The 26,464-nt window shown below is 44.9% G+C and overlaps 1 protein-coding gene across 7 annotated transcripts in view; it reads right to left on the minus strand.

Annotated features, from left to right (window-relative positions):
• Positions 1-26,464, minus strand: part of LOC132805834 (RNA-binding motif, single-stranded-interacting protein 2-like) — a 339,644-nt gene that overhangs the window by 163,471 nt on the left and 149,709 nt on the right. For all 7 annotated transcript variants that reach the window (XM_060821132.1, XM_060821135.1, XM_060821130.1 and 4 more), the window contains exon 4: positions 5,543-5,634. In XM_060821132.1, coding sequence (XP_060677115.1) covers positions 5,543-5,634 — 92 coding nt within the window. The remainder of the gene's footprint in view (positions 1-5,542; positions 5,635-26,464) is intronic.

Genomic DNA, 26,464 nt, shown 5'->3' on the forward strand with positions numbered 1-26,464 from the left:
CTCAGACTGGAGATGAATTGAAAGTGGTGTTACTCAGGGATTGGTGTCAGGATGGGTATATGAATAGGAAGGGTTTGGAGGGATATGGGCCGGGTGCTGGCAGGTGGGACTAGATTAGGTTGGGATATCTGGTCAGACTGAAGGGTCTGTTTCGGTGCTATACATCTCTATGATTCTATAATTTGGAGATGGGTATTGAGGGCAAAATCTCAATCGCAGATGAATTTCAATGCAGAGAAGTGCAAGGCAATGCATTTTGGTAGAGGCAACATATAGAGACAATAAAGGCTTAATGATATAACTTTATGGGGAATACAGGAGCAGAGGGACCTTGGGATTTATGTTGATCTTCAGGTGGCCCAGGCAAGTTGGAACAGTTGTTAAGGCGGCTTATAGGATTCTTGTGTTTATAAATAAAGGCACAGAGTATAAAAGCAAGGAAGTGATGCTACACTGCTACAAATCATTAGTCAGTCCACATTTGAAGTACTGTGTTCAGTTCTGGGCACCTTATTTCAGCAAATTTGTTAAAGCTCTGGAGACAGTTCAAAGAAAATTTACTGGAATGAAACCAGGAATGAGGGATTTTAGATACAAGAAAAGATTAGAGAAATTGGGCTTATTCTCCTTGAGGCAGAGAAGATAAAGAGCTGATCTTATTGTGGTGTTCAAAACTATGAACAGTTTTGACAGGGTAAAGAAGGATATTCTGTTTCCACTGATAGCTTTGTCAGCAACTAAGGGTAACAATTTCAAGACCATCAGTGAGAGAGCTAGGAATGAGATGAGGAGAAACGTCTTTACTCAGAGATGCGCTGCCTGAGAGTGGTGGAGACGGATTCCATAGGAGGCTTTAAAAGAGGGAAAATATATACATACTTGAAAGGGATGAATTTGGAAGGATACGGAGACAGGGCTGAAGATTGGGAATAGCTGGGTAGCTCTTTCAGGAGCAGGTACAGAATGGTCTCCTTCTGTACTGTAAATCTTTTGATTCTATGATTCTCTGACTGCAAATAGCTCCTCCTTGGGCCTCCTTGGATCACAACTGGTGAAGACAATTGTTACTCTGGGACAGACACTATTGCCCCCTTGATATATATATAAAAGTCAACATATTCTGGCACCATAGGAACTGCAGGAGGCCATTCAGCCTCTTGACCCTGTCCTATCATTCAATGACATCATGGCTGATCTGACCTAACTCCATTTGTCACTGTTACTCATGTTCCTTAACACCTTTGACTAACAAAGATCTATCCATCTTAAATTTAAAATGAATAACTGATCTAGCATCAACTGCCATTTGCAGAAGAATTTCCAATTTTTGACCACCCTCTGTGTGGAGATGTGTTTCCTGATTTCGCTCCTGAGACATCTGGCTCTACGTTTATCTTCCCTAGTCCCACACTGCCCAACCAGTTTTTACGACATACCAACCAACCCTCACCCTTGACCTCTTCAGGAAAACAGATATTTTCCACTCTCTGCTCATTGTAATTAGCATCTTTATCCTGAAATGCTAAGTGTGAGACAAACATTGCACTTCTGACTCCCACATCCACTCGCATAACACTTCTAAGCCAAGCTATTAGTAAGCTGTGCTTTTGTCTTCTTATATGGCTCAAGAAAGTAGCCAATCTAACTCTGTCAATTCAAAGAAAGAATTTCAGCTGATCTGACCAAACTGGATTCAGTTTGAAACCGGATTCCCTCAGTAACAGCAGTATGTACCTACAAGATGTAACTCACCAAGACTCCCTCTACAGCACCTTCCAAACCCATGAACACTTCCATCTAGAAGGACAAGGACAACAGATACATGGGAACACCACTGCACGCAAATTCCCTCCAAGCCACTCCCCATCCTGACTTGGAAATATATCACTTTTCCTTCAGTGTTGCTGGATCAAGATCCTGGAGTTCCCTCCCTAACAACATTGTGGGTCTACCCACAGCAAATGGACTGCAGCAATTCAAGAAGGCAGCTCACCACCACCTTTTCAAGGGAAACTAGAAATGGATAATAAAATGCTGGCCCAGCTCAAATCCGGAGAATGATGGTCAACTCAGTTCCATCTTCCCGGAATAGCCAGATGTCTCTGTGCAAAATGCTTAAATAAAGCTTGTGACTGCGGGCAAAAAGTAAAGCTTTTTTTTATCATTTCCCATGGGAGCTTTGAGTCACTGACAGCACAGCTACCTAGTAATCTCTACTGGTGGAGTGCTAGCGATGGGACACTGTCATGTGATTGCTGATTCGCTGATGTCTCTGCAGCACCATGACATGTAAGGTTTGAGTGTTGTATTCAAAGCGTAAAGGCAGTCCCTGATGAGGGTGAAGTGCTACAGTTCAAAATGACCTAGGGGTTATCTTTAGTCTGTGCTCACCAAACATGCTTGTGCAAAACTCCTTCCCCATTAGTACATCAGGCTGCTTGTTTGAAATGGACTGTGCCTCTGTTGAAATAACAGATGAAGGAATTTTATACAAATGTCATTAAGGTGTGCCTTTCACATCGGAATGCACCACCCCTAAAATAATCTGTACTACGCAAGTGAATAGTGCATTCTTTGGAACGGATTGGAATCTAGTCGAGCAAGGTAAATGGAAGCGTGTCTTTTATCAGTCCATGCTTTCAAGTTAGTATTGAACCTGCCTCCATCACCCAGCATTCAGGCAGCACATTCCAAGTGGCACCAACTCTCTACATTTTGAAAATAAAATCTCATCTCATCTCTGTGCCTATTTTTGCCAAGCCACTGACAAGTCACCATCTTGCTGTGAAAATATATCATCTGCCTCTGCGCTCACTGGTGGCATGGATTCCCCCCCCATATCCTGTTCTCATCAGATGTCCATCCCTAACCTCTCAAATGCACAGACTCACACAGGCACACACAGAGTTACACTCAATCACACCCAGACAGACAGACACACACATACTCACAGTCATATTTGTGCATACTCTCTCAAATGTACAGACATTCACATAGACACAGACACAAACACCCAAACATAAACATATCCATGGACAGTTCGGAAGGATCACTGGCTCCAAAAAGGTTAACTCGGTTTCTCTTCCCACAGATGCTGCCTGACTGGTTCAGTTTCTCCCACAACTTCTGTTTTTGTTACAAGTATACCCAAACAAAAAAAATATTCACTTGTACACACACGTGCACAGACACACATGCGCACACATTTTTACATAGACACTCACGCACATGCACACATCTGGAGCAGGTTCAAGATGAACACTTCCCTGCCATCACCCTCTCGACATTCCTCCGCCAAACAAGAGTTGCTGAAGCCAATTGCCACATTTCCATGTCATGCCAACCATTCAAATTGGCTTGATATAGGATGGAGCCGGAGTCCTTCCTAACTGAGTTGACTAATGGGGGGGGTTACCCCACACTCCCACGCATGCACAAACACAAAAATAGCTATAGGGCATGCAATGGTGGCCTGTCAATACGATGAGTTCAAATAATCATGGAACTTGGCAGCTGCTGCTACTACAGATCGGTGAACTCACAGAAATGGCAACAGACACACAGAGCAAAACACAAGATTCATCATCACTAAGAGCTGAGGCATTGGTGACTAAACCACTCAGCAGAAGACTAATTGCTCATTCCTGTACTCTTTTGGAAGAGGACATCAAGAATCTCTAGACACTTCATAATTTTGTATGCCATATTGCCATGACCACCAACACCCAATCTGTTTGGAAGCTCAGATATTTAATTACAGTATTTCAATGTGGTGAAATCCAGATTGTCCAGGAAAGAAACAATGAAATGCCTGACCGCCTTATTTATGGCTCAGTGGCTAACTATCAGGGTGAAGGCGTTGGTGTGGTGGAGGGGCAGAGGAAGTTAGAGAATACTCTCCATGTTGGAAGTAGAGGAAATTGAGAGAAAGCCATTGACCCTATCAAATTTTCACCTTCATACCCAATCTATCCCTTCAGATAACATGACTGCTGTGGCAGAAGCCATGACACACACTGCCTATGACTACAAAAGGATGATAAGGGTGTGATTGGAAAGCATCAACTAAGCAAACCAAATACACAAAGGAAATTGCTGGCACTAGCTTCTGTTGGTGATGACTGCAACCCAAGGTCAAGTCATGACATCTTTTCTGCTGAAGGTGGTATCCAATTTCACATCTCTGGGACCCCCAACAGCACATTTGACAATATCTAATGGTATCCGGACAAATGCAACATCACAGGATCTTAACCTGCATGCTCAGAGATGGGGACCCCAATGTAGGCCAAGAGTTTGCAATGGTGAGTGTGAGGGGAGGGTCCAAAATCAAGGATGGAAAGAAAACAGATATCAGCTGGGTTTGGCTCGTGTTCTATGTGGTAGGATGTTCATCCAGTTCTCATTACAGTATGGAGAGCAGATACATGGGAACGCTACTACCTGCAAGTTCCCCTCCAAGCCACATACCATCCTGACATGGAAATATACTGCCATTCCTTCACTATCACGGAGTCAAAATCCTGGAAGTCCCTCCCCAATGGCATGAAGGGTCAACCTACAGAATATAGAGTGCAGTGGTTCAAGGAGGCAGCTCACCACCATCTTCACAAGGGGCAATTTAGAGAGGGTCAATAAATACCATACCTGGTGAATTATTTGACAGAATCAGTTTTACCTTGGGCAGGCCATGGAGAGCAGAGGTAGCTGAGGGGTCTCTTGTAAGAGCTCTCCAGAAGAATGAAGGAGGGAGTCCAATGACGCAGAGCTGTTCCTGGTCACTTGTCGCTAGGCAACTAGGCAGTCACTAAGTAAAGTGCTTGAGTTTTGAACTTGATCTCCGTCAGTGAATACATGCATCTTGACAAAGAATGAATGAGGGGAGGGAGTTGGCGGGGGTGGGAGACCATAAGATGTAACAGCAGAAGTAGGCCATTCAGCCCATTGAGTCTGCTCCACCATTCGATAAGATCAAGGCTGATCTGAGCATCCTCAACTTCATGTTCTTGCCTTTTCCCGATAACCCTTGATTCCCTTACTGATTAAAAATCTGCCTCAGCCTTGAAAATACCACATAGCCCAGCATCTACACCCTCTGTAGCAAAGAATTCCACAGATTCACTCCTCCCGGAGAAAAGAAATTCCTCCTCATCTCTATCTTAAATATGCCACATCTCATTATGCCCTCTGGTCCTAGACTTTCCACAAGGGGAAATAATCTTTCTACATCTACCCTATCAATTTCTAAGAATCGTGTATATGTCAATACGTTCATCTCTCATTCTTCTAAATTCCAAAGAGTATGGGCCCAATCTACTCGATCGCTCTTCATAAGACAGTCCCTCCATACTTGGAATCAGTCTAGTAAGCCTTCTCTGGACTGCAACCAATGCTAATACATCTTGTTTTAGATAAGTGACCAAAAAGAAAGTAACTTTTGATCGGACTGGCAACGGGATGGGGGAATAACCATCTTCTGCAACAAAAAGCGGTCAGCCTAAGCAGCCAGTGCTGCTTTACAAGTGCAAGAGTGTGCACTTACCTTTGCCATCTGAGCCTGCACCCCACTGGACTTCAACGCAGACACTGCCTTCTGTGCAGCAGCAGGACTATCGAAATCCACAAACCCATAGCCTTGAAAAAAAATCCAACAGCATCAATACAAGTGATTCAGTGGTAAACTGGACTTGAACAATCATTACAGCCGGAATCGCACATATGAATGGTAGAGCCATTCAACCAGGGCCTAAAAGATTGGCGCAGGTCGGTCTGAGATACCAAAACAAAACACAGACACGCATATACACAACCTCTCCAGCCAGTAAACATGCTTTGGCGATAAGATGGGGCCCACTTGAGGTTCTCACTCTCCAGCCACTCCTCCCCCCACTTTAATTTGCAGGGCAGCTTTGAAGCAATGCTGCGTTTGCGCATGCGACCTTGCTCTGGTACTGCTTGCCAAATTCTGTGTGCACAACTTTGCTGCGATACTGCTTGTGCAGGCTCTGGACAAAATAATGCCCCCACCCCAGCTGTGCCCAGTGTCAGTGGTGGTGCCTGCATATGCCTGGTGCCAGTTGACCGAGACCATTGGTGTGATGAGCATGTAAAATGCTATTTAGTGAAGTCCATTCCCTGGTACATTTCCCATGGCAATGCCTTGACCAATCAGAGTCGACTTACCTGGTTTGAATTTAAACAAAAGTTTGGCAGTTAACAGTTACCCTGCGCATTCTCCATGGCAAGACCTCTACCAATCAGAATCTGCTTGCCAATCAATCAGCACCCTCTTCCCATGCTGTATAAATTGTTGTTCACTTTGAAATGTGGCATTCTTGTGATTGTCTCTCAATGAGTGCAAGGCAGAAAGGTTTCAACAGCATGTCTGTTTTGACAGCAATACTCAAGTACTTTTTAATCACTGAAGGAATCCACCACCTCTCCCCTCAGTTCTTTCATGGTATTTTAAGCTGGTTGTGCAGAAGGTGTTACCTCCATAACAATTGATTGTTGTTACCCTGGTAGAGACCAGTGAACTGAGGTAACTGTTTGCCTTCCAGTGCTTCAGCAGGTAAAGACAAAGCCCAGGATATGTGCTATCGACCCAGGCTTGTTCGAGTCCTGTGTGGATCTGAGCTGCAGCGAAAGTTGGTTTTGGGAGAGAAGACTGATTGCTAGAGAACTTGTACCAGAGAACATGCTCGTGTGCAATTTTAGGATAAAACAGGATCGACATTGGCCAGGATGCCAAGTGCAGTTGAATGACCTGCCATACTTATTCTTGACAACAACAACTTGCATTCATATAGCGCTTTTAATGCCATGAAAAAAATGCTCCAAGGTGCTTCATGGGATCATAATCTGACCAGAACTTGACACTGAGCCATGTCAGGACATACAAGGACGGATGACCAAAAGTTTTGAGTGTTTTAAAAGGAGGAGGAGAGAGGGGAAAGCTTCAGAGGAACTTACAGAGCATTGGATTTGGGCAGCTGATGGTGCAGCACTATAGAAGATCACAAGACATCGGAGCAGAAGTAGGCCATTCAGCCCATCGGGTCTGCTTTGGAAGGCCCAGGTGTGATTCCTCCTAGTTGTGGAATCAGATTGGGCATCGAGCCAGACCTCAAGGAGAGGGATGTCTAATCCCCATCCCCCAGTGCCCTTTCACTCTGGTTCTGACTCAAGGTCTCAATACTGACTTGAAATGCCAAGCAGCCTTGTAGTAGAAGAAATGGTTTATCAAATTAACCAGAACATTTCAGGTCTTGATTAGCATGGGGTGAAAGGTCATCAGGAATGGAGAGGAGGGGAAACCAGGTATGTGGAGTAGTGAGATCAGCCATGATTGTCTTGAATGCTACAGCAGACTCGAGGGCCTGAATGGCCTACTCCTCATTCATAATTTCGTCGATATGCTGTATGTTCTATAGCAGCATGGTGTATCACTTTTCTTCTTGAAGAAGAGGAACCCTTTAGGAGAAGTTTGAACAGCAGGTTCACACCAGGTAACTTCCCTAGCAAATGAGCAACTAAGACATATAAACAAAGGCTGAATTAGCCAAAGGCAACCCATACTGGCAATCCATAATTGACCTTCAGTGTCTTTTAGCTAAGAAGTTAGAATGGGCCTAATTCCTGGATATGGTCAGTGTAAAATTTATATTTTTATATTGTGAGGAGAAAAAGTTTGGGTTTGATCGAGATGATCCCCAACAATTTGCATTTTAACATTGAGAAATGCTCCATGGCACTTCACAGAGACAAAGACAACATAGGAACTGAGAAAACAGGAGCAGGAGTAGGTCATTTGGCTCTTCAATCCTGTTCAACCATTCAAAATGATCATTGCTGATCATCAAACTCAGTCCCTGTTCCTTCTTTCTCCCCATACCCTTTGATCTCTTTAGCCTGAAGAACTATTTTATAAACCTTATAGACGTTTAGAAAATCACGAGGGGTATAGAAAAGGTGAATAGCAGCTGTCTTTTCCCCAATGTAGGGGATTTCAATACTAGGGGTCATTTTTTTAAGATGAAAGGAGGAAGATTTTAAAAAGACATGGGGGCAAGGTTTTGACACAGAGAGGAGATCTTGTGTGGAATGAATTTCCTGAGGAAGTGGTGGACGCAGGTACAATTACAATGTTTAAAAACATTTAGTTAAGTAAATGTATAAGAAATGTTCAGAGGGATATGGGCCAAACGCAGGCAGGTGGGACTAGTTTAGTTTGGAAACATGGACTGGTTGGACTGTTTCCGTGCTCTATGATTCTATAACTGTATCTAATTTCTCCTTGAAAACATTCAATGTTTTGACTTTAACCACTTTCTGTGACAGAGACTTTCACAGGCTCCACGACTCTCTGGATGAAGACATTTCGCCACATCTCTGTCCTAAATAGCCTACCTTGTATGCGAGACTGTGACCCCCCCAGTTCTGGACTCCTCAGTCCTTAGGAACACCTTCCTGTATTTACCCTGTCCAGTCCTGTTGGAATTTTACAGGTTTTTGTGAGATGCCTCCACATTCTTTTAAACTCAAGTGAATGAAGTCTAAATGGATCCAGTCTCCCTACATATGTCAGTCCTGCCATCCCAGGAAACAGTCTGATAAACCTTTGCTGCACTCCCTTCATCGCTAGAACATCCTTCCTAAGATAAGGAGACCCAAATTGCACACAATATTCCAGGTGTGGTCTCACCAAGACCCTATACAATTGCAGCAGGACATCCTTACTCCTATGCTTGAATATTCTCGCTATAAAGGCCAAGATACAATTTGTTGCACCTCACGACTTACTTTCACTGACTGGTGTACAAGGACACCCAGGTCTCATTGCACCTCCTCCTTTCCCAATCTATCACCGTTCAGATCATCATCTCTCTTCCTGTACCAAAGTGGATAACCTCACATTTATCCACATGATACCTGCTATGCATTGGCCCACTCACTCAACTTGCCTAAATCACACTGAAGCATTTCTACAGCCTGCAATTTGGTTGCCAAGCCAACAAAGAACATTTTAAGAAGGGCAGCTCAAATTTTGGCCCAACATTTCAGGAGATATTGGAGGGGTTTTAGGGAAGGAATTCCAGAATTTAGGCCAGGCCAATTGATGGCGCGATGAAGAGGGATGTCCGCACAGCAGACATGGCAAGGTTGGGGAGGGGGGTTGAGAAAATCCACAGAAAAGTTTCAACCAGAGCAGTGGCAATTTTGAATTTGAGGTGTTTATGGACTGGGAGTCAATGTCATTGAATTGTAGTGTCATTAGAGCACAGAAGGAGGCATTCATACCAGCTCTCTGCAGAGCAATCCAGTCAGTCCCTATATCCTGCAAGGTTATTTCCCTCAGATGCCCATCCAATTTCCTTTCGAAATCATTCATCACCTCCATTTCCAGCACCCTTATAGGCAGAGAGACCTGGGTCATTGCCATGTGCTGCATACATATGTTCTTCCTCACATTCTGCTAGATCTCCTCTGCACCCTCTCAACAACCCTTACATCTTCCTAAGATATGGTCCAGAGTACTGTTGGTTTAGCTCAACTAGCTGGATGGCTGGTTTGCAATACAGAGTGATACCAACAGCAGAGGTTCAATTCCTGCACTGGCTGAGCTTGCCAGGAAGCATTCCAACCACTTCCTTTGCGGAGTCACATTGACCTTCAGGTTGAATCACCACCATTCTCTCTAATAAGAGAACAGCCCTATGGGCTGGTAAGATTATGATGATTTTACCTTTACAGGTATGACTGATGATCAAAACTTGACATGCGTTTGTTTACAGGCAGCAGGTTCCTGGATGAACTACGGAATACCAGTAACAGGAGGCCATTCAGCACCTTGCTACTTAATTTGATTGTATTTTAACTGCATTTATCTATCTCAATTTCACAACCCCAAGTGCTTGTACCTAGAAAAAAAATCCATCAATCCCAGTTTTGAAAGTTTCAGTCGACTCCCTGAGTTTCCTTTTGGTTGGTGGAAGGGGAATGTTTTAGACTTCCATTCCCCTTTCTGTGAGGGGGTGCTTCATCACCCCTGAAACCGCTGAATTTTAAAGCTCCACCCCCAGAGGAAACGGTTCCTGTGATTGTCCCAATCGAACTTTTTAATCATCTTAAAAACATCACAGGTCATCCATTAAGCTTCTGCATTTGATGGAATTAAGGTCTAGTCTATTCAATTTGTCTGAGTAACTTAATCCTTTCAAAGCGAGAGGTGGGGGCTGTGAGGTCAGTCATATTGGATGTTGGAGCTGTTGAGCAGAGAGAGGACAAAGGTATAACCAAGACTTTCTATGTCAGATAGGTGGGTGAGCTGGAGAAGGTGGAAGTAGGGGAGTTTTGTAATACAGAAGATAGCAAATGCAGTATAATGTGGACAATTGTGAGGTTATCCACTTTGGGAGCAAAAACAGGTAGTTGGTCCCTGAATGGCAATAGATTGGGAAAGGGAGAGTGCAACAAGCCCTGGGTGTCCTTGTGCAGCAGTCATCGAAAGTAAGCATTGCAAGTTCAGCAAGTGATAAAGAAGGGAAATGGTATGTTGGCCTTCATAGTGAGAGCATTCGAGTACAGGAGCAGGTATATCTTGCTGCAATTGTATCACGGTCTTGGTGAGCCCACGTCTGGAGTACTGTATGCAGTTTGGGTCTCCTCATCCTGAGGAAGGGTGTTCTGGTGATGAAGGGAGTGCAAAAAAGGCTTGCCAGACTGGTTCCTTGGATGGCAGGGCTAACGTATATGAGGGACTGGGATAGAATGAGGGATTAGAAGCAAAGAGGTGCTTCTGCAGCTGTACAGGGCCCTAGTGACACCGCACCTGGAATATTGTGTGCAGTTCTGGTCTCCAAATTTGAGGAAAGACATTCTGGCTATTGAGGAAGTGCAGCGTAGGTTCACGAGGTCAATTCCTGGAATGGCGGGATTACCTTACACTGAAAGACTGGAGCGACTGGGGTTGTATACCCTTGAGTTTAGAAGACTGAGAGGGGATCTGATTGAGACGTATAAGATTATTAAAGGATTGGATACTCTGGAGGCAGGAAACATGCTTCTGCTGATGGGTGAGTCCTGAACCAGAGGACACAGCTTAAAAATGAGGGGTAGGCCATTTAGGACAGAGATGAGGAGAAACTTCTTCACCCAGAGAGTGGTGGCTGTGTGGAATGCTCTGCCCCAGAGGGCAGTGGAGGCCCAGTCTCTGGATTCGTTTCAGAAAGAATTGGATAGAGCTTTCAAGGATAGTGGAATCAAGGGTTATGGAGATAAGGCAGGTACAGGATACTGATGGAGTATGATCAGTCATGATCATATTGAATGATGGTGCAGGCTCGAAGAGCAGAATGGCCTACTCCTGCACCTATTGTCTATTGTCTATTCAGACAATATTCACTGGAGTTTAGAAGAATGAAGGGGGATCTCATTGAAACTTATAAAATTCTAACAGGACTAGACAGGATCAAGGCAGGAGGATGTTCCCGATGACTAGGGAGTCCAGATCCAGGGAGGTCACAGTCTAAGGATATGGAATAGGCCATTTAGGACTGAGATGAGGAGAAATGTCAGCATCCATAGAGTGGTGAGCCTGTGGAATTTTCAGTCACAGAAAGTGGTTAAGAGCAAAACATTGAATGTTTTCAAGAAAGAGTGGCAGATGGAGTTTAATTTAGATAAATTAGAGGTGCTGCATTTTGGGAAAGCAAATCTTAGCAGGCCTTTTACATTTAATGGTAAAGTCCTGGAGAGTATTGCTGAACAAAGAGACCTTGAAGTGCAGGTTCATAATTCCTTGAAAGTGGAGTCTCAGGTAGATAGGATAGTGAAGGTGGCATTTGGCATGCTTTCCTTTATTGGTCAGAGTATTGAGTACAGGAGCTGGGAGATCATATTGCAGCTGTACAGGATGTTGGTTAGGCCACTTGTGGAATATTGCGTGCAACTCTGGTCTCCTTCCTATCAGAAGGATATTGTGAAACTTGAAAGCGTTCAGAAAGGATTTACAAGGATGTTGCCAGGGTTGGAGGATTTGAGCTATAGGGAGAGGCTGAACAGGCTGGGGCTGTTTTCCCTGGAGCATCAGAGGCTGAGGGGTGACCTTATAGAGATTTATAAAATCACGAAAGGCATGGATAGGATAAATAGACAAGGTCCTTTCCTGAGGTGGGGGAGTCCAGAACTAGAGGGCATATGTTTAGGGTGAGGGCGGGGGGGGGGGGGAAGATATAAAAGGAATCTAAGGGGCAATGTTTTCACACAGAGGGTGCTACGTGTATGGAATGAGCTGCCAGAGGAAGTGGTAGAGGCGGGTACAATTGCAACATTTAAAAGGCATTTGGATGGGTATATGAATAGGAAGGGTTCAGAGGGATATGGGCCGGGTGCTGGCAGGTGGGACTAGATTAGGTTAGGATATCTGGTCGGCATAAACGGGTTGAGCCGAAGGGTCTGTTTCCGTACTGTACATCTCTCTGGCTCTATGATTCTAATGAGTTAGATATAGTTCTTTGGGCTAAACAGATCCAAGGATTTGGAGAGAAAGTGGGAACAGGGACTGAGTTAGATGATCATTCATGATCATACAGAATGGCGCAGCAGGCTCAAATGACCTACTCCTGCTTCTAAGTTCTTTGTTTCTATATGCAATTGAACACTTAGCTCAGGATCAAACAGATACTGTGAGCAGCGAAAGGTTGGCCACTGCTGCAAAGCAGGAAGCTATCACAAGGCTAAGCAACCACGTTTGGAAGCCCCATCCCCAGGTAATTGATCCAGCCATGCTGGGATGATGTGGACCATCTGACAAGTAAAAAATGAGGTCTGCAGATGCTGGAGATCACAGCTGCAAATGTGTTGCTGGTCAAAGCACAGCAGGTTAGGCAGCAACTGAGATGCTGCCTAACCTGCTGTGCTTTGACCAGCAACACATTTGCAACCATCTGACAAGGCTGCACTCCAAGTTAACGAATAAATAAGTTACTAGCGTTCACATACAGAGACCAGAGCAGGTGGTTTGGAGAGAGGTGATGTTAAACTGATGTGCTCCATTTAGGTCACCTTGGTTCCTGCAGGTGAGACGAGGGCATAGGGAGTGGTCCATCTACGGGTAGCCAACTCAAGATTACCAGCAGCCAGTTAATATCTGTCACACAATCCTTGTATCTGTGGCCCACAAATGTTTAACATTGCCTCTTAGAGGATTGGTTTCCCTTTGCGTAAAGTGATTTTGGAAAATAATGACTTTCAATAAATATCACAGGATGGATCCAGCATTGAAGGATGCTCTTCACCCCCATCACATGCATGCTAACTCTCCACAAGGGTCTGCCTACGTTCTACTCAGGCCATGGATTTATTTTTGTTTTATTTGATATATTATTGTCACACGTACCTAGGTACAGTGAAAAGTTTTGTTTTGCATGCAGTACAGGCAGATCATGCCATACAAAGTGCATTAGGGTAATAAAACAGAAAGAAGAATACAATGTTATGGCTGCAATGAAGGTGCACAAAGAGTGAGATCGACATTAAATTTTAGACTGAAGAGGTCCAGTCAGAAGTCTGATTACAGCAGGGGATAAGCTGTTCTTGAATCTGTTGGTCTGTGTGTTTAAGCTTTTGTATCCTCTGCCCGACAGAAGAGGTTGGAAGCCTTTCTGACTCAGCTAGAAGTGTAGATGGAGTCAATGGATGGAAGGTTAGTTTACGTGATGGACTGGGACGTAATCAAAACTCTGTGTAGTTTCTTACAGTCCTGGGCAGAGCAGTTACCGTACCAAGCGATGATGCATCCATATAAAATGCTTTCTGTGGTGCATCTACAGGGACAGGGACAGTTTCCAGAAAAAATGGGAAAACGAATCATTGAAATATCAACAGCCCAACCAAGTATTTGTGATTAAGGAGTGAGAGCCTAGAAATCGTTGAGGTTCCTACATCCCATGTTTTCTCCCCATCAACTTAAAGGACCAGAGTAACAAGATCAGAAGGCTACTCCCAGTGTCATTCCTGCACTGAGCCATTTCAATCACAGTCAGCCATATTACTGTAGGTCTGGAGTTGGTAAGGACAATAGATTTCCTTTCCCAAGGATATTAGTGAACTAGTTTTGACGACAATATACGAAAGTTGTCACAGTCACCATCACTGAGATTAACATTCAATTCCTGATTTACGAATTGATGAGTTGCTGTGATGTCATCTTGGTCACCATGAAACACGGTCATTTAGATCATAGAGTCATAGCGATGTACAGCACGGAAACAGACCCTTCGGTCCAACTAGTCTATGCCGTCCAGCTATCCTAACCTAATCAAGTCCCATTTCCCTCTAAACCCTTCCTATTCATATACCCATCCAGATGCCTCTTAATGTTGCAATTGTACCACCCTCCACCACATCCTCTGACAGCTCATTCCATACACATACCACCCTGTTTGTGAAAAAGTTGTCCCTTAGGTCCCTTTCAAATTTTTCCCTGCTCACCCTAAACCTATGCTGTCTAGTTCTGGACTCCCCCACCCCAGGGAAAAGACTTTGTCTATTTACCCTATCCATGTCCTTCATGATTTTATAGACCTCTATACGGTCACCCCTCAACGCTCCAGGAAAAACAGCCCCAGCCTGTTCAGCCTCTCCCTATAGCTCAAATCCTCCAACCCTGGCAACATCCTTGTAAATCTTTTCTGAACCCTTTCAAGTTTCACAATATCCTTCCGATAGGAAGGAGACCAGAAATGCACACAACATTCCACAAGTTGCCTAACCAATGTTCTGTACAGCTGCAACTCCTATACTCAATGCTCGACCAATACAGGAAAGCATACCAAATGCCTTCTTCACTATCTTATCTACCTGCGACTCCACTTTCAAGGAGGTATGAACCTGAACTCTGTTCAGCAACACTCCCTAGGACCTTACCATTAAAAGGTATAAGTCCTGCTAAGATTTGCCTTTCCAAAATGCAGTACCTCACATTTATCTAAATTAAACTCTATCTGCCAATCCTCAGCCCATTGGCCCATCTGATCAAAATCCCATTGTAATCTAAGATAACCTTCTTTGCTGTCCTCTACACCTCCAATTTTGGCATCAGCTGCAAACTTACAAACTATACCTCCTACATTCACATCCAAATCATTTATATAAATGACGAAAAGCAGTGGGCCCAGCACCAATCCTTGTGGCACTCCACTGGTCACAGCTCTCCAGTCTGAAAAATAACCCTCCACCATCACCCTCTGTCTTCTACCTTCGAGCCAGTTCTGTATCCAAATGGCTAGTTCTCCCTATATTCCATGAGATCTAACCTTGCTAACCAGTCTCCCCATAGGAATCTTGTCGGACACCTCACTGAAGTCCATATAAATCACGTCCACTGCTCTGCCCTCATCAATAATCTTTGTTACTTCAAAACACTCAATCAAGTCTGAGAGACCCGATTTCCCACGCACAAAGCCATGTTGATTATCCCGAATCAGTCCTTGCCTTTCCAAATACACGTAAATCCTATCCTTCAGGGCTCCCTCAACAACGTGCCGACCAACAATGTCAGGCTCACCGGTCTATAGTTGCCTGGCTTTTCCTTACCACCCTTCTTAAACAGTGGCACCACGTTTGCCAACCTCCAGTCTTCCGACACCTCACCTGTGACTATCAATGATACAAACATCTCAGTAAGGGACCCTGCAATGACTTCCCTAGCTTTCCACAGAATTCGCGGGTACACCTGATCAGGTCCTGGGGATTTATCTGCCTTTATGCATTTTAAGACATCCAGTACCACCTCCTCTGTAAAATGGACATTTTTCAAGATGTCACCATCTATTTCCCTACATTCTGTATTTTCCATATCCTTCTCCATAGTAAACACTGATGCAAAATACTTGTTTAGTATCACCCCCATCTCCTGTGGTTCCAACACATAGGCTGCCTTGCTGATCTTTGAGGGGCCCTATTCTTCCCCTAATTACCCTTTTGTCCTTAATGGATGTATAGAATCCCTTTGGATTCTCCTTAACTCTATTTGCCAAAGCTATCTCATGTCCCATTTTTGCCCTCCCGATTTCCCTCTTAAGTATACTCCGCCTTTATACTCTTCTAGGGATTCACTCGATCTATCCTGTCTATACCTGACATATGCTTCCTTCTTTTTCTTAACCAAAATCTCAATTTCTCTAGTCATCCAGCATACCCTATACCTAACAGCTGTGCCTTTCACTCTTACAGGAATATACTGTCTCTGGACTCTAATTATCTCATTTTTGAAGGCTTCCCATTTTCCAGCTGTCCCTTTACCTACGAACATCTGCCCCCAATCAACTTTTGAAAGTTCTTGCCTAATACCGTCAAAATTGGCCTCTCTCCAATTTGGAACTTCAACTTTTAGATTACTTACAGTGTGGAAACAGGCCCTTCGGCCCAACAAGTCCACACCGACCCGCCGAAGCGACAACCCACCCATACCCCTACATATACCCCTTACCTAACACTACGGGCAATTTAGCATGGCCAATTCACCTGACCCGCACATCTTTGGACTGTGGGAGGAAACCGGAGCACCCGGAGGAAACCCACGCAGACACAGGGAGAACGTGCAAACTCCACACAGTCAGTCGCCTGAGTCGGGAATTGAACCCAGGTCCCTGGCGCTGTGAGGCAGCAGTGCTAACCACTGTGCCACCGTGCCGCCCTATCTGGGGATCCTTTAGATCTGGTCTATCCTTTTCTACCACTATTTTAAAACTAATAGAATTATGGTTGCTGGCCCCAAAGTGCCACTTTCACCTCCGTCAACTGCTCTGTCTTATTTCCCAAGAGTAGGTCAAGTTTTGCAATTACTCCAACCGGTACATCTATATATTGAAGAAGAAAATTTTATTGTACGCACTTAACACTGTGGCAGTCCAAGTCTGTGTTTGGAAAGTTAAAATCCCCTACCATAACTACCCTATTATTCTTAAAGATAACGGAGATCTCCTTACAAATTTGTTTCTCTATTTCCCTCTGACGATTCGGGGGTCTATAATACAATCCCAATAAAGGTGATCATCCCTTCCTCTTATTTCTCAGTTCTACCCAAATAACTTCCCTGGGTGTATTTCTGGGAATATTCTCCCTCAGTACAGCTATCCCTTATCAAAAACACCACTCCCCCTCCTCTCTTGCCTCCCTTTCTATCCTTCCTGTAGCGTTTGTATCCTGGAACATTAAGCTGCCAGTCCTGTCCATCCCTGATCATGTTTCTGTAATTGCTATGATATCCCAGTCCCATTTTCCTACCCATACTCGGAGTTCATCTGCCTTCCCTGTTAGGCCTCTTCCGTTGAAATAAATGCAGTTTAATTCGTCAGTCCTACCTTCTTCCCTGCTTTGTTCCTACCTGCCTGCCCTGACTGTTTGTCACTCCTTTTCCCAACTGTACCAGTTTCAGATTGATCTCTTTCCTCACTATTTCCCTGGGTCCCGAACAGCTCTATCAAATCTCCCTGCCAGTATATTAGTCCTCTTCCCATTCAGGTGGGATCTGTCCTTTTGTACAGGTCACTTCTATCCCAGAAGAGATTTCAAGGATCCAAAAATATGAACCCTTCTACCCTGCACCAGCTCCTCAGTCACGCATTCATCTGCTCTATCTCCCTACTCCTACCATCACTCGCTTGTAGCAGAGGGAATAATCCAGATATTACTACCCTCGAGGAACTCCTTTTTAAATTCCTGCCTAACTTTCTGTACTCTCCCTTCAAAATCTCATCCTTTTCCTTCCTATGTTATTAGGTCCAATGTGTACAATGACATCCTGCTGGTTCCTCTCCCTTTTGAGAACATTTCACACCCTCTCGGAGATATCCTTGATCCTGGCATCAGGGAAATAACACACCATTCTGATTTATCGCAGCCATCCACAGAAACATCGGTCGGTGCCTCTGACTACAGTCCCCTATCACAATCAATCACTTGAATGCTGACGTACCCCTCATTACATTTGAGTCAGTCTCAGTACCAGAAACTTGGCCTGTTTGTGCTACATTCCCCCGAGTCTCTCACCCTCTACATTTTCCAAAACAGCATACTTATTTGAGATGGGGTAGCCACAGGAGACTCCTGCCTACCCCTCCTACCTTTCCTGAAGTTAACCCATCTACCTGACTGTATCTGCATCTTTTCTCCCTTTGTATAACTGCCGTCCATCACACCCCCCTAGCTCTTGTAAATTCCTTATTGCCTCTAATTGCCGCTCCAATCGACCCATGCAATCTGATAGGATTTTCAACCAAGGACACTTCCTGCAGCCATAATCATCAGTAATATGGAAACTCTCCCTGAACTCCCACAGGAGCATTTGTGACAGGAAGAGCACATCATTCTACTAAAGACCATCTTTGGACCTTATCAACCTACAGATCCAGAAAATAGCATTGTCTTATTGCTCAAAAAAAAAACACTGCTCCAGACTAACTTAATACTTATGGTTTATACTTTTAGAATAACATATAAAACATATATGGCGGCACGGTGGGCGGCACGGTGGCACAGTGGTTAGCACTGCTGCCTCACAGCGCCTGTAGACCCGGGTTCAATTCCCGACTCAGGCGACTGACTGTGTGGAGTTTGCACGTTCTCCCCGTGTCTGCGTGGGTTTCCTCCGGGTGCTCCGGTTTCCTCCCACAGTCCAAAGATGTGCGGGTCAGGTGAATTGGCCACGCTAAATTGCCCGTAGTGTTAGGTAAGGGGTAAATGTAGGGGTATGGGTGGGTTGCGCTTCGGCGGGTCGGTGTGGACTTGTTGGGCCGGAGGGCCTGTTTCCACACTAAGTCTAATCTAAATATAATCAAGAAAGAACCCACTCTACTCACCATTGTTGACTTACAACAAGGTTACACTTAAAAACTATGCACTTATCTGCTCCTGTGCTGAGTGTTCTCCCACACAGGTTCCTCCAAGGTCAGCTGTGAATTTTGTTATCTAATTTTTCTGAGACAACTCCCATGTCCAGAGATACGTGAACTCAAACAGCAAAGGCCGTAACCGTGCAGATTCACTTCTATGTCAGGCAGCGACATAGGTTTCTTTCCCTGACCATGTAGTCACTGCCTTTGTCTGTCTTCCTCCTTTTTAAACTGGCGTTTTGATCGGTTTTCCTCCAAAGTTCCAAAACAATACAACACTTCCCAGCAGAGTCTCAGAGTTACCAAATCAATCAGCAGCTGTCACAGATTACACTAATACACCCTCCCATCCCAGTTTGCGAACATTTCAAGATGCAGAACCAAAAGACTTGTGTTTCTTTAGCACCTTTCATGGCCAGCAGTATATCCCAAAAAGCACCTGGCAGCCAAATGTGGTAGCTTTGAAGTGTTGTCATCTGGAAACACAGCAGCCAATGCATGTACAAGCAAGCTCCCACAAATAATGAAAGAATGGTTCAATCATTGGGTTCCAGTAAGTGCAAAGTATCACTAAAATAGGCCATTCAACCTGTCAGGACCATTCCAGTGAAGTTGGTTGTGGAACAAATATTGGCTGCAACACTGGGCTTCATTCCCCTGTTCTTGTTTACATTAGCACCATGGGATTGTTTATACCAAGTTGAGAGAGCAGATGGGGCCTCTAAGTTTAAAGTCTCATCCAAAAGATGGTATCTCTGATGGCACAGCACTCTCTTGGAACTGAGCTGGAGTGTCAGCCTAGATTTGTGTGTGCCAATCTCTGAAGTAGGACTTGAACTCTCAGCCTTCTAACTCTGACACAGCTACGAACTGAATGATAGCTCACTAGAAACATTTTCAATCATCCTCAGAGAACAAATCACCAGTCTCCCCTCCACAATCTGAACTGTGCCTTTAATTATTTGGTTGAATCTGCTTCGAGTACTGATGCAGAGGTCCACTGATTTGACCTTGTTCTATCTTGCTCCACGGTTAGAGAAATCACAGGATGGTGACGGTGCAGAAAGAGACCATTCAGCCCATTGTGCAAATGCAAGCCATCTGTAATAGAAACTCAATTAGTTTCAATGCCCTACCTTTTCCCCCACAGTGCTCCAAACATTCTCTCTTCATGTGCTTATCCAATTCCCTTTTGAAAGTCTCAACTGAACTTGCCTCCACCACACTCTCAGAGGCAGAGCATTTCAGATCCTAATCACTTGTTGCAACCTTTCCTCTGTCACCACTGTATCTTTTGCCAGGCACCTTAAATCTGTATGCCTCGCGTTTTTGATCTTTCCACCAATGGGAACAGTTTCTCCTGATCCACTCTGCCCAGACCTCTCATGGTTTTGAGCACCTCAATCAAATCTCCTCTCAGCCTTCTCTTCTCTCAGGAGAACAGCCCTAACTTCTCCAATCTACCCATGTAACTGAAGTTCCCCATCCTTGAGACCTTTGAGAGTCTTTTCTGCACCTTCTCTAAAACCTTCACATCCATCCTAAATTGTGACTCCTAGAATATTACAGAATACTCTAGTTGAGGTCAAACCAATAATTTATAAAGGTTCATTTAAATTCTTTGCTTTTGCATTGCATGTTTTGATTTCAAAAGCCCAGGATTCATATCCTGCTTTAATTATTTTCTCACCGTGTCCTGCACCTCCAGTGTTTTTTTTTCGCATCTAACCCCCCAGCTACTATTGCTCCTGAAACCCCTTTGGATTGTATCCTTTATTTCATTGAGCCTCTCCTCATTCTTCCTACCAAAATGTATTACTTCACACTTCATCAGACACGAGGTGTACATTCCACCAGCCCATCTGTCTCCTCTCAAAGTCTAACACCATCATCCTCACAATTCAGAGCATTTCCAAGTTATCAGAAGTGGCAAAATGGTGCCTAATAATGACTTAAGTTAAGTCATTAATATAGATCAAGAAAAGCAGAGTCCACATATCAAACCCTGGGGAGCTCCACTCTGATATATGCCTGCAGAGCAGAGAGGAAGAAGCTATTCCTGCTTATACAAGAGAAAAAGATCAAGCGGGCATATGCAAACTAGGCAAGGGTGATGGGAGAAGAAACATTTTTTCACTGAGCGAGTAGTTTGAGTCTGGAAAGGCACTGCCTGGGAATGTGGGGAAGGCAGGTTCCATTGAGGCATTCAAGAGGGGCATTGGATGGTTATTGGGATAGGAATGGGGTGCAGGGATGTGTGGAAAAGGTACGAGATTGACACTCAGTTTTAGAACTAGTAGAAGAAGGATGGACAGTCACAATTCTTTGATTCGGTACAAAAAAAAGCCACCATTCTGTTTCCAGCTTTCAGCCAACTCTGTAGCTAGGCCACTTCTATCCCTGTTATTCCGCAGGTCCCAACCCTGATGACAAGAATATTAATTGACCCTCTCAGTTACCTCATCAAAAAACTCAATCAAGTTCGTTGAACATTATTTGCTTTTAACAAATCCATGCTGACTTGTCTTAAATAATTCATACTTGTCCTAGTGACCATTAAGTTTGTCCCCAGTTATAGTCATGAAAAGCTTTCCCTCCACTGAGGTTAGCTTGACTGCCTTGCAGTTGCTGGGTTCATCTTCATATCCTTTTTTGAACATGGGTACAGCACTGCCTCTGGCCCCATGCCTGCATTGAAGCAGGTTTATGTCTATGTAACTTACCTCCACTCTCACATCCCTTGGTTTTTTCATATCTCATAGAATCCCTACAGTGTGGAAACAGGCCCTTCAGCCCAACAAGTCCATACTGACCCTCCGAAGAGTAACTCACCCAGACTCATTTGCCTAACACAATGGGCAATTTAGCATGGCCAATTCACTGGCCTGCACATCTTTTGGACTGTGGGAGGAAACCAGAGCACCCGGAGGAAACCCACACAGACACAGGGAGGATGTGCAACTTCCACACAGACAGTCGCCCGAGGCTGGAATCGAACCCGGGTCCCTGGCGCTGCTAACCACTGAGCCACTGTGCTGCCCTTCTGCAAACTTATCAACTTCAGGTACCACTTCCAATAGTTGCTCTTCATCAATGTTTAGCCCATTCACTCTCTCAGCAACCTCCTTTCCACTACATCTTTGGCAGCTGCTACTTTGTTTAAGACAAATTGCAAAGTATTCATTTAGTACCTCAGCCATACTCTGTGCCTCCATATGTGGATCCCTTTTTGGATTCTAATTGATCCTAATGCCCCTTTTATCACCCTTTGACTTTTCATGTGGCTATATAAGTCTTTTTGCATACTGTAGCTTTGCCACTGTTATTTAGTTTTACATATACCCTCCGAACTTTATTGTGTCATCCTGGTATTTGGACATGGAAAATAGGAACAGAACTGGGCCAGTCAGCCCATTGAGTCTGCTCCACCATTCAATTAGATCATGGTTGATCATCTGGCTCAATGCCACTTTCTCGCACTATCCCTTGATATCATCAGTCTCCAGAAATAAATTAATTTCTGCCTTAAATATGCTCAATGATTGAGCCTCAGCAGCCTTCTACAAAATTCCAAAGAAGAAATGTCTCCTTGTCTCAGTTTTAAACAGCCTACCCCTTCTCCTGAGATTATGCCCCCTGGTTTTAGACTCACCAGCTCAGGGAAGCATCTGATCTGCATCCACCTTGTTGAGCCCTTTTAGAAGTTTGTAAGTTTCATTGAGATCACCCCTGATTCTTTGAAACTCAAGAGAATACAATCCCAGTTTCCTCAATCCCTCCTCATCAAACAATCCCACCATCCCAAGGATTAATCTGGTGAAGCTCAGCTGCACTCCCTTTCTTGGGCCACTTGAACGAACTCTTCCCATTTCCTCCAAATCCAGTGGTTGGCCATGGGCACCCGGATGGGACCCAGCTACACCTGCCTCTTTGAGAGGTATATCAAACAGTCCCTCTTCGGTACCTACACAGGCACTGTGCCCCAAATCTTCTGCAGTTACATCGACGACTGCATCGGTGCAGCGTCTTGCACCCAGGCTGAGCTGGAGCAGTTCACCCACAACATCCACCCTGCCCTCAAATTCACTTGGCCCATCTTGGATACCCCCCTCTCCTTTCTTGACCACTCCATTTCCATGTCTGGCGACAGTCTCCAGACTGATGTTTACTACAAACCCAGAGACTCCCATAACTATCTGGACTACACCTTTTCCCATCCTGTATCCTGCAAGAACTTCATCCTGTTCTCCCAATTAATCCACCTCCACCCAATCTGCTCAGACGAGGAGACATTCCATTCCCAAGCTTCCCAGATGTCCACCTATTTTGAACAACATGCTTTTCCTTCCTCTGTCATCCAGACAGCCCTTCACTGCACCTCCCCCATTCCCCACTCCCCTGCTCTAAAACACTTTCACTCTAAACACAGTAAATACAGGGTCCCCTTGTCCTCACCTACCACCCCACCAATCTCCGTATCCAACACATTATCCTTAAATACTTCCGCCAATTCCAACTAGACCCCACCGCCAAGAGCATCTTCCCCTCCCCAGCCTTCTCTGCATTCCGCAAGGACAGGTCCCTTTGCCAATCCGCGCCAGTCTCCCCACCAACACTCCCCCCTCCCCCAAACCCTCAGGTACCTTCCCCTGCAACTGGAAAAGATGCAAAACCTGCCGGTTCAACACCCACTCACCTCCATCCAGGACCCCAAACAGTCATTCCAGGTGAGACAGAGGTTCACCTGCTTCTCCTCCAACCTAGTTTACTGTATCCAGTGCTCCTGACATGGTCTTCTCAACATTGGGGAGAACAAACAGAGAATAAAGGGAAAGGTTCACTCAGCATCTCAGTCAGGTCCTCAGGGGACAACCGGACCTCCCAGTCACCATCCATTTCAATTCCCCTTCCCACTCCTTTCCAACATGACCATCCTCGGCCTCCTCCACTGCCACAACAAATAAGACTGCAAATTGGAGGAACACCACCTGTTCTTCAGCTTGGGCAGCCTACTGCCTGGAGGACTCAACACTGAGTTCTCCAATTTCAAATAGTCTTCCTTCACAGACCTTCCCCCTCCCTTCCATTCCTCTAACCAACCCTTCCTTCGTGCTACACCTCCAAAAAGACCCCACCACCAGGGATATATCCCCCCCCCCAACCCCTTTCCGCCTTCCGCAAAGACCGTTCTCTCCGTGACTACCTGGTCAGGTCCAAGCCCCCCTACAACCCACCCTCCCATCCTGGCACCTTCCCCTGCCACCGCAGGAAATGTAAAACCTGTGCCCACACCTCCTCCCTCACCTCTATCCAAGGCCCTAAAGGAGCCTTCCACATCCAAAGTTTTACCTGCACATCCACTAATATCATTTATTGTATCCGTTGCTCCCGATGCGGTCTCCTCTACATTGGGGAGACTGGGCGCCTCCTAGCAGAGCACTTTAGGGAACATCTCTAGGAGACCCGCACCAATCAACAACACCGCCCCGTGGCCCAACATTTCAACTCCCCCTCCCACTCTGCTGAGGACATGGAGGTCCTGGGCCTCCTTCACCGCAGCTCCCTCACCACCAGACGCCTGTAGGAAGAACGCCTCATCTTCTACCTCAGAACACTTCAACCCCAGGGCATCAATGTGGACTTCAACAGCTTCCTCATTTCCCCTTCCCCCACCTCATCCTAGTTCCTAACTTCCAGCTCAGCACTGTCCCCATGACTTGTCCTACCTGCCTATCTTCTTTTCCACCTATCCACTCCACCCTCCTCCCTGACCTATCACCTTCATCCCCTCCCCCCCTCACCCATTGTTCTCTATGCTACTTTCTTCCCACCCCCACCCTCCTCTCACTTATCTCTCCACCCATCAGGTTCTCTGCCTTTATTCCTGATGAAGGGCTTTTGCCCGAAACGTTGATTTTGCTGCTCCTTGGATGCTGCCTGACCTGCTGTGCTCTTCCAGCACCACTAATCCAGAATCTGGTTTCCAGCATCTGCAGTCATTGTTTTTACCTTCCATTGACCAACCTTGTCGTACCCTCTACCTGTCTTCACCTATCCCCACCTCACTACACTGCCCCCCCCCAACCCTTTTATCTGCAGTTCCCCCTACACCCAACTCCAGTTCTGAAGAAGGGTTACACACGAAACGTTGACTTCCCCACCTCCTGATGCTGCCTGGCTTGCTGTGTTCTTCCAGCCTCCTGCCTATCTACTTTACACCTTTCTGGCTCCTACATCCCTCCTTAAACAAAGAGGCCAAAACTGTATACAATACTTCAGGCATGGTCTAACCAAAGCTCTGTATAACAAAATATGTGCACACCCGTGTTGAAATCCCCTTTATTTTAAAGCCAGCGAACTATTTGCCTTCCCAATTGCTTGTTGCCCTCGCCTGCTAGCTTTCAGTGATTCATGAACAAGGTTAACCAGATCTCTTTGGATGCTCGCATTTCCCAATCTCACATCATTTTGAGAAATATTCTGCTTTTCTGTGTTTTTTTAAAATTGATCTGACATCTGCCATAAATCCCCTTGTTCTGCGTAATCATACTCTCAATCTGTTTCTCCATTCAGAGAGCACTGGATTTGTTTGCCCTACCCTCTCCCTTCAGGGGAATGTACCCTGAGTGCACTCAAACCGTTTGAAGGTAGCTACTTATTCTGTTACAGTTTTGTCTGCCAATCTTTAATTCCAAGCTACTAGGGACAGGTCTCTTCTTATCTCACTGAAATTGGGCCTCCACTAGTTAAGTGTTTTTCCTCTAAGTCGCTCCTAGTCTTTTTCCATAGCTAATTTAAACTTTATGACATTATGATTGCTATTTCCTAAGTGCCCCCCTCTTGATACTTGACCCACCTCATTTCCCCAGGACCAGATTCTTCTTTCCACATTGGGTCAGAGCCATATTGATCACGAAAAAGTCTCCTGAGCACATTTCAGAAACTCTTTCCCCCTCTCTGGTCTGTATATTAATACAATTCCAGTCTATATTCAGATAATTAAGTCCCTCACATTTGTACTTCTTGGTATTTCCCAGCAATTTGGCTCCTCTGTATCTTACCCATTAGTTAGTGACCTAGGGAATAAACGCAGAAATGGAACAACGTACTTATTTTGGTTCATAATTCAGAGATTACCTGAAGTTTTACCCCCAAAAAAATTTGCTATCAGCCAAGAGAGAATTTGACATTGGACTAAACAGGAGAGAAAAAAAAATAAGGATTTTCAAGATTTCATGTTTAAAAACACACAGAGGTATTGCTTCAGAGCCAAAATTCTCCAGAAAAATCTGGCCAGATCACAAGGTGGACACAAGAGATGCTACCTTTCCCAGAATGTATTACAGACATCCAGATGTTGAACCTTTGACCTCTGAGCATCCATTTGAACAGTGGATAATGGTTCATGCCCATAGGGATCTCCTGTGATGTCAAGATCTCATCCTTTCCCTAAATTAAAGCATATCCTGCACATAAACTGCCAGATTATCAGTTTTCGCAGATCAAGCTTCACATACAAAAACTGAAAAAAAAATGTTTTAAGGATCTGGTGGGTCAAACCTGACGTC

Source organism: Hemiscyllium ocellatum, chromosome X, assembly GCF_020745735.1.
Source record: "Hemiscyllium ocellatum isolate sHemOce1 chromosome X, sHemOce1.pat.X.cur, whole genome shotgun sequence".
Lineage (NCBI taxonomy): Eukaryota > Metazoa > Chordata > Chondrichthyes > Orectolobiformes > Hemiscylliidae > Hemiscyllium > Hemiscyllium ocellatum.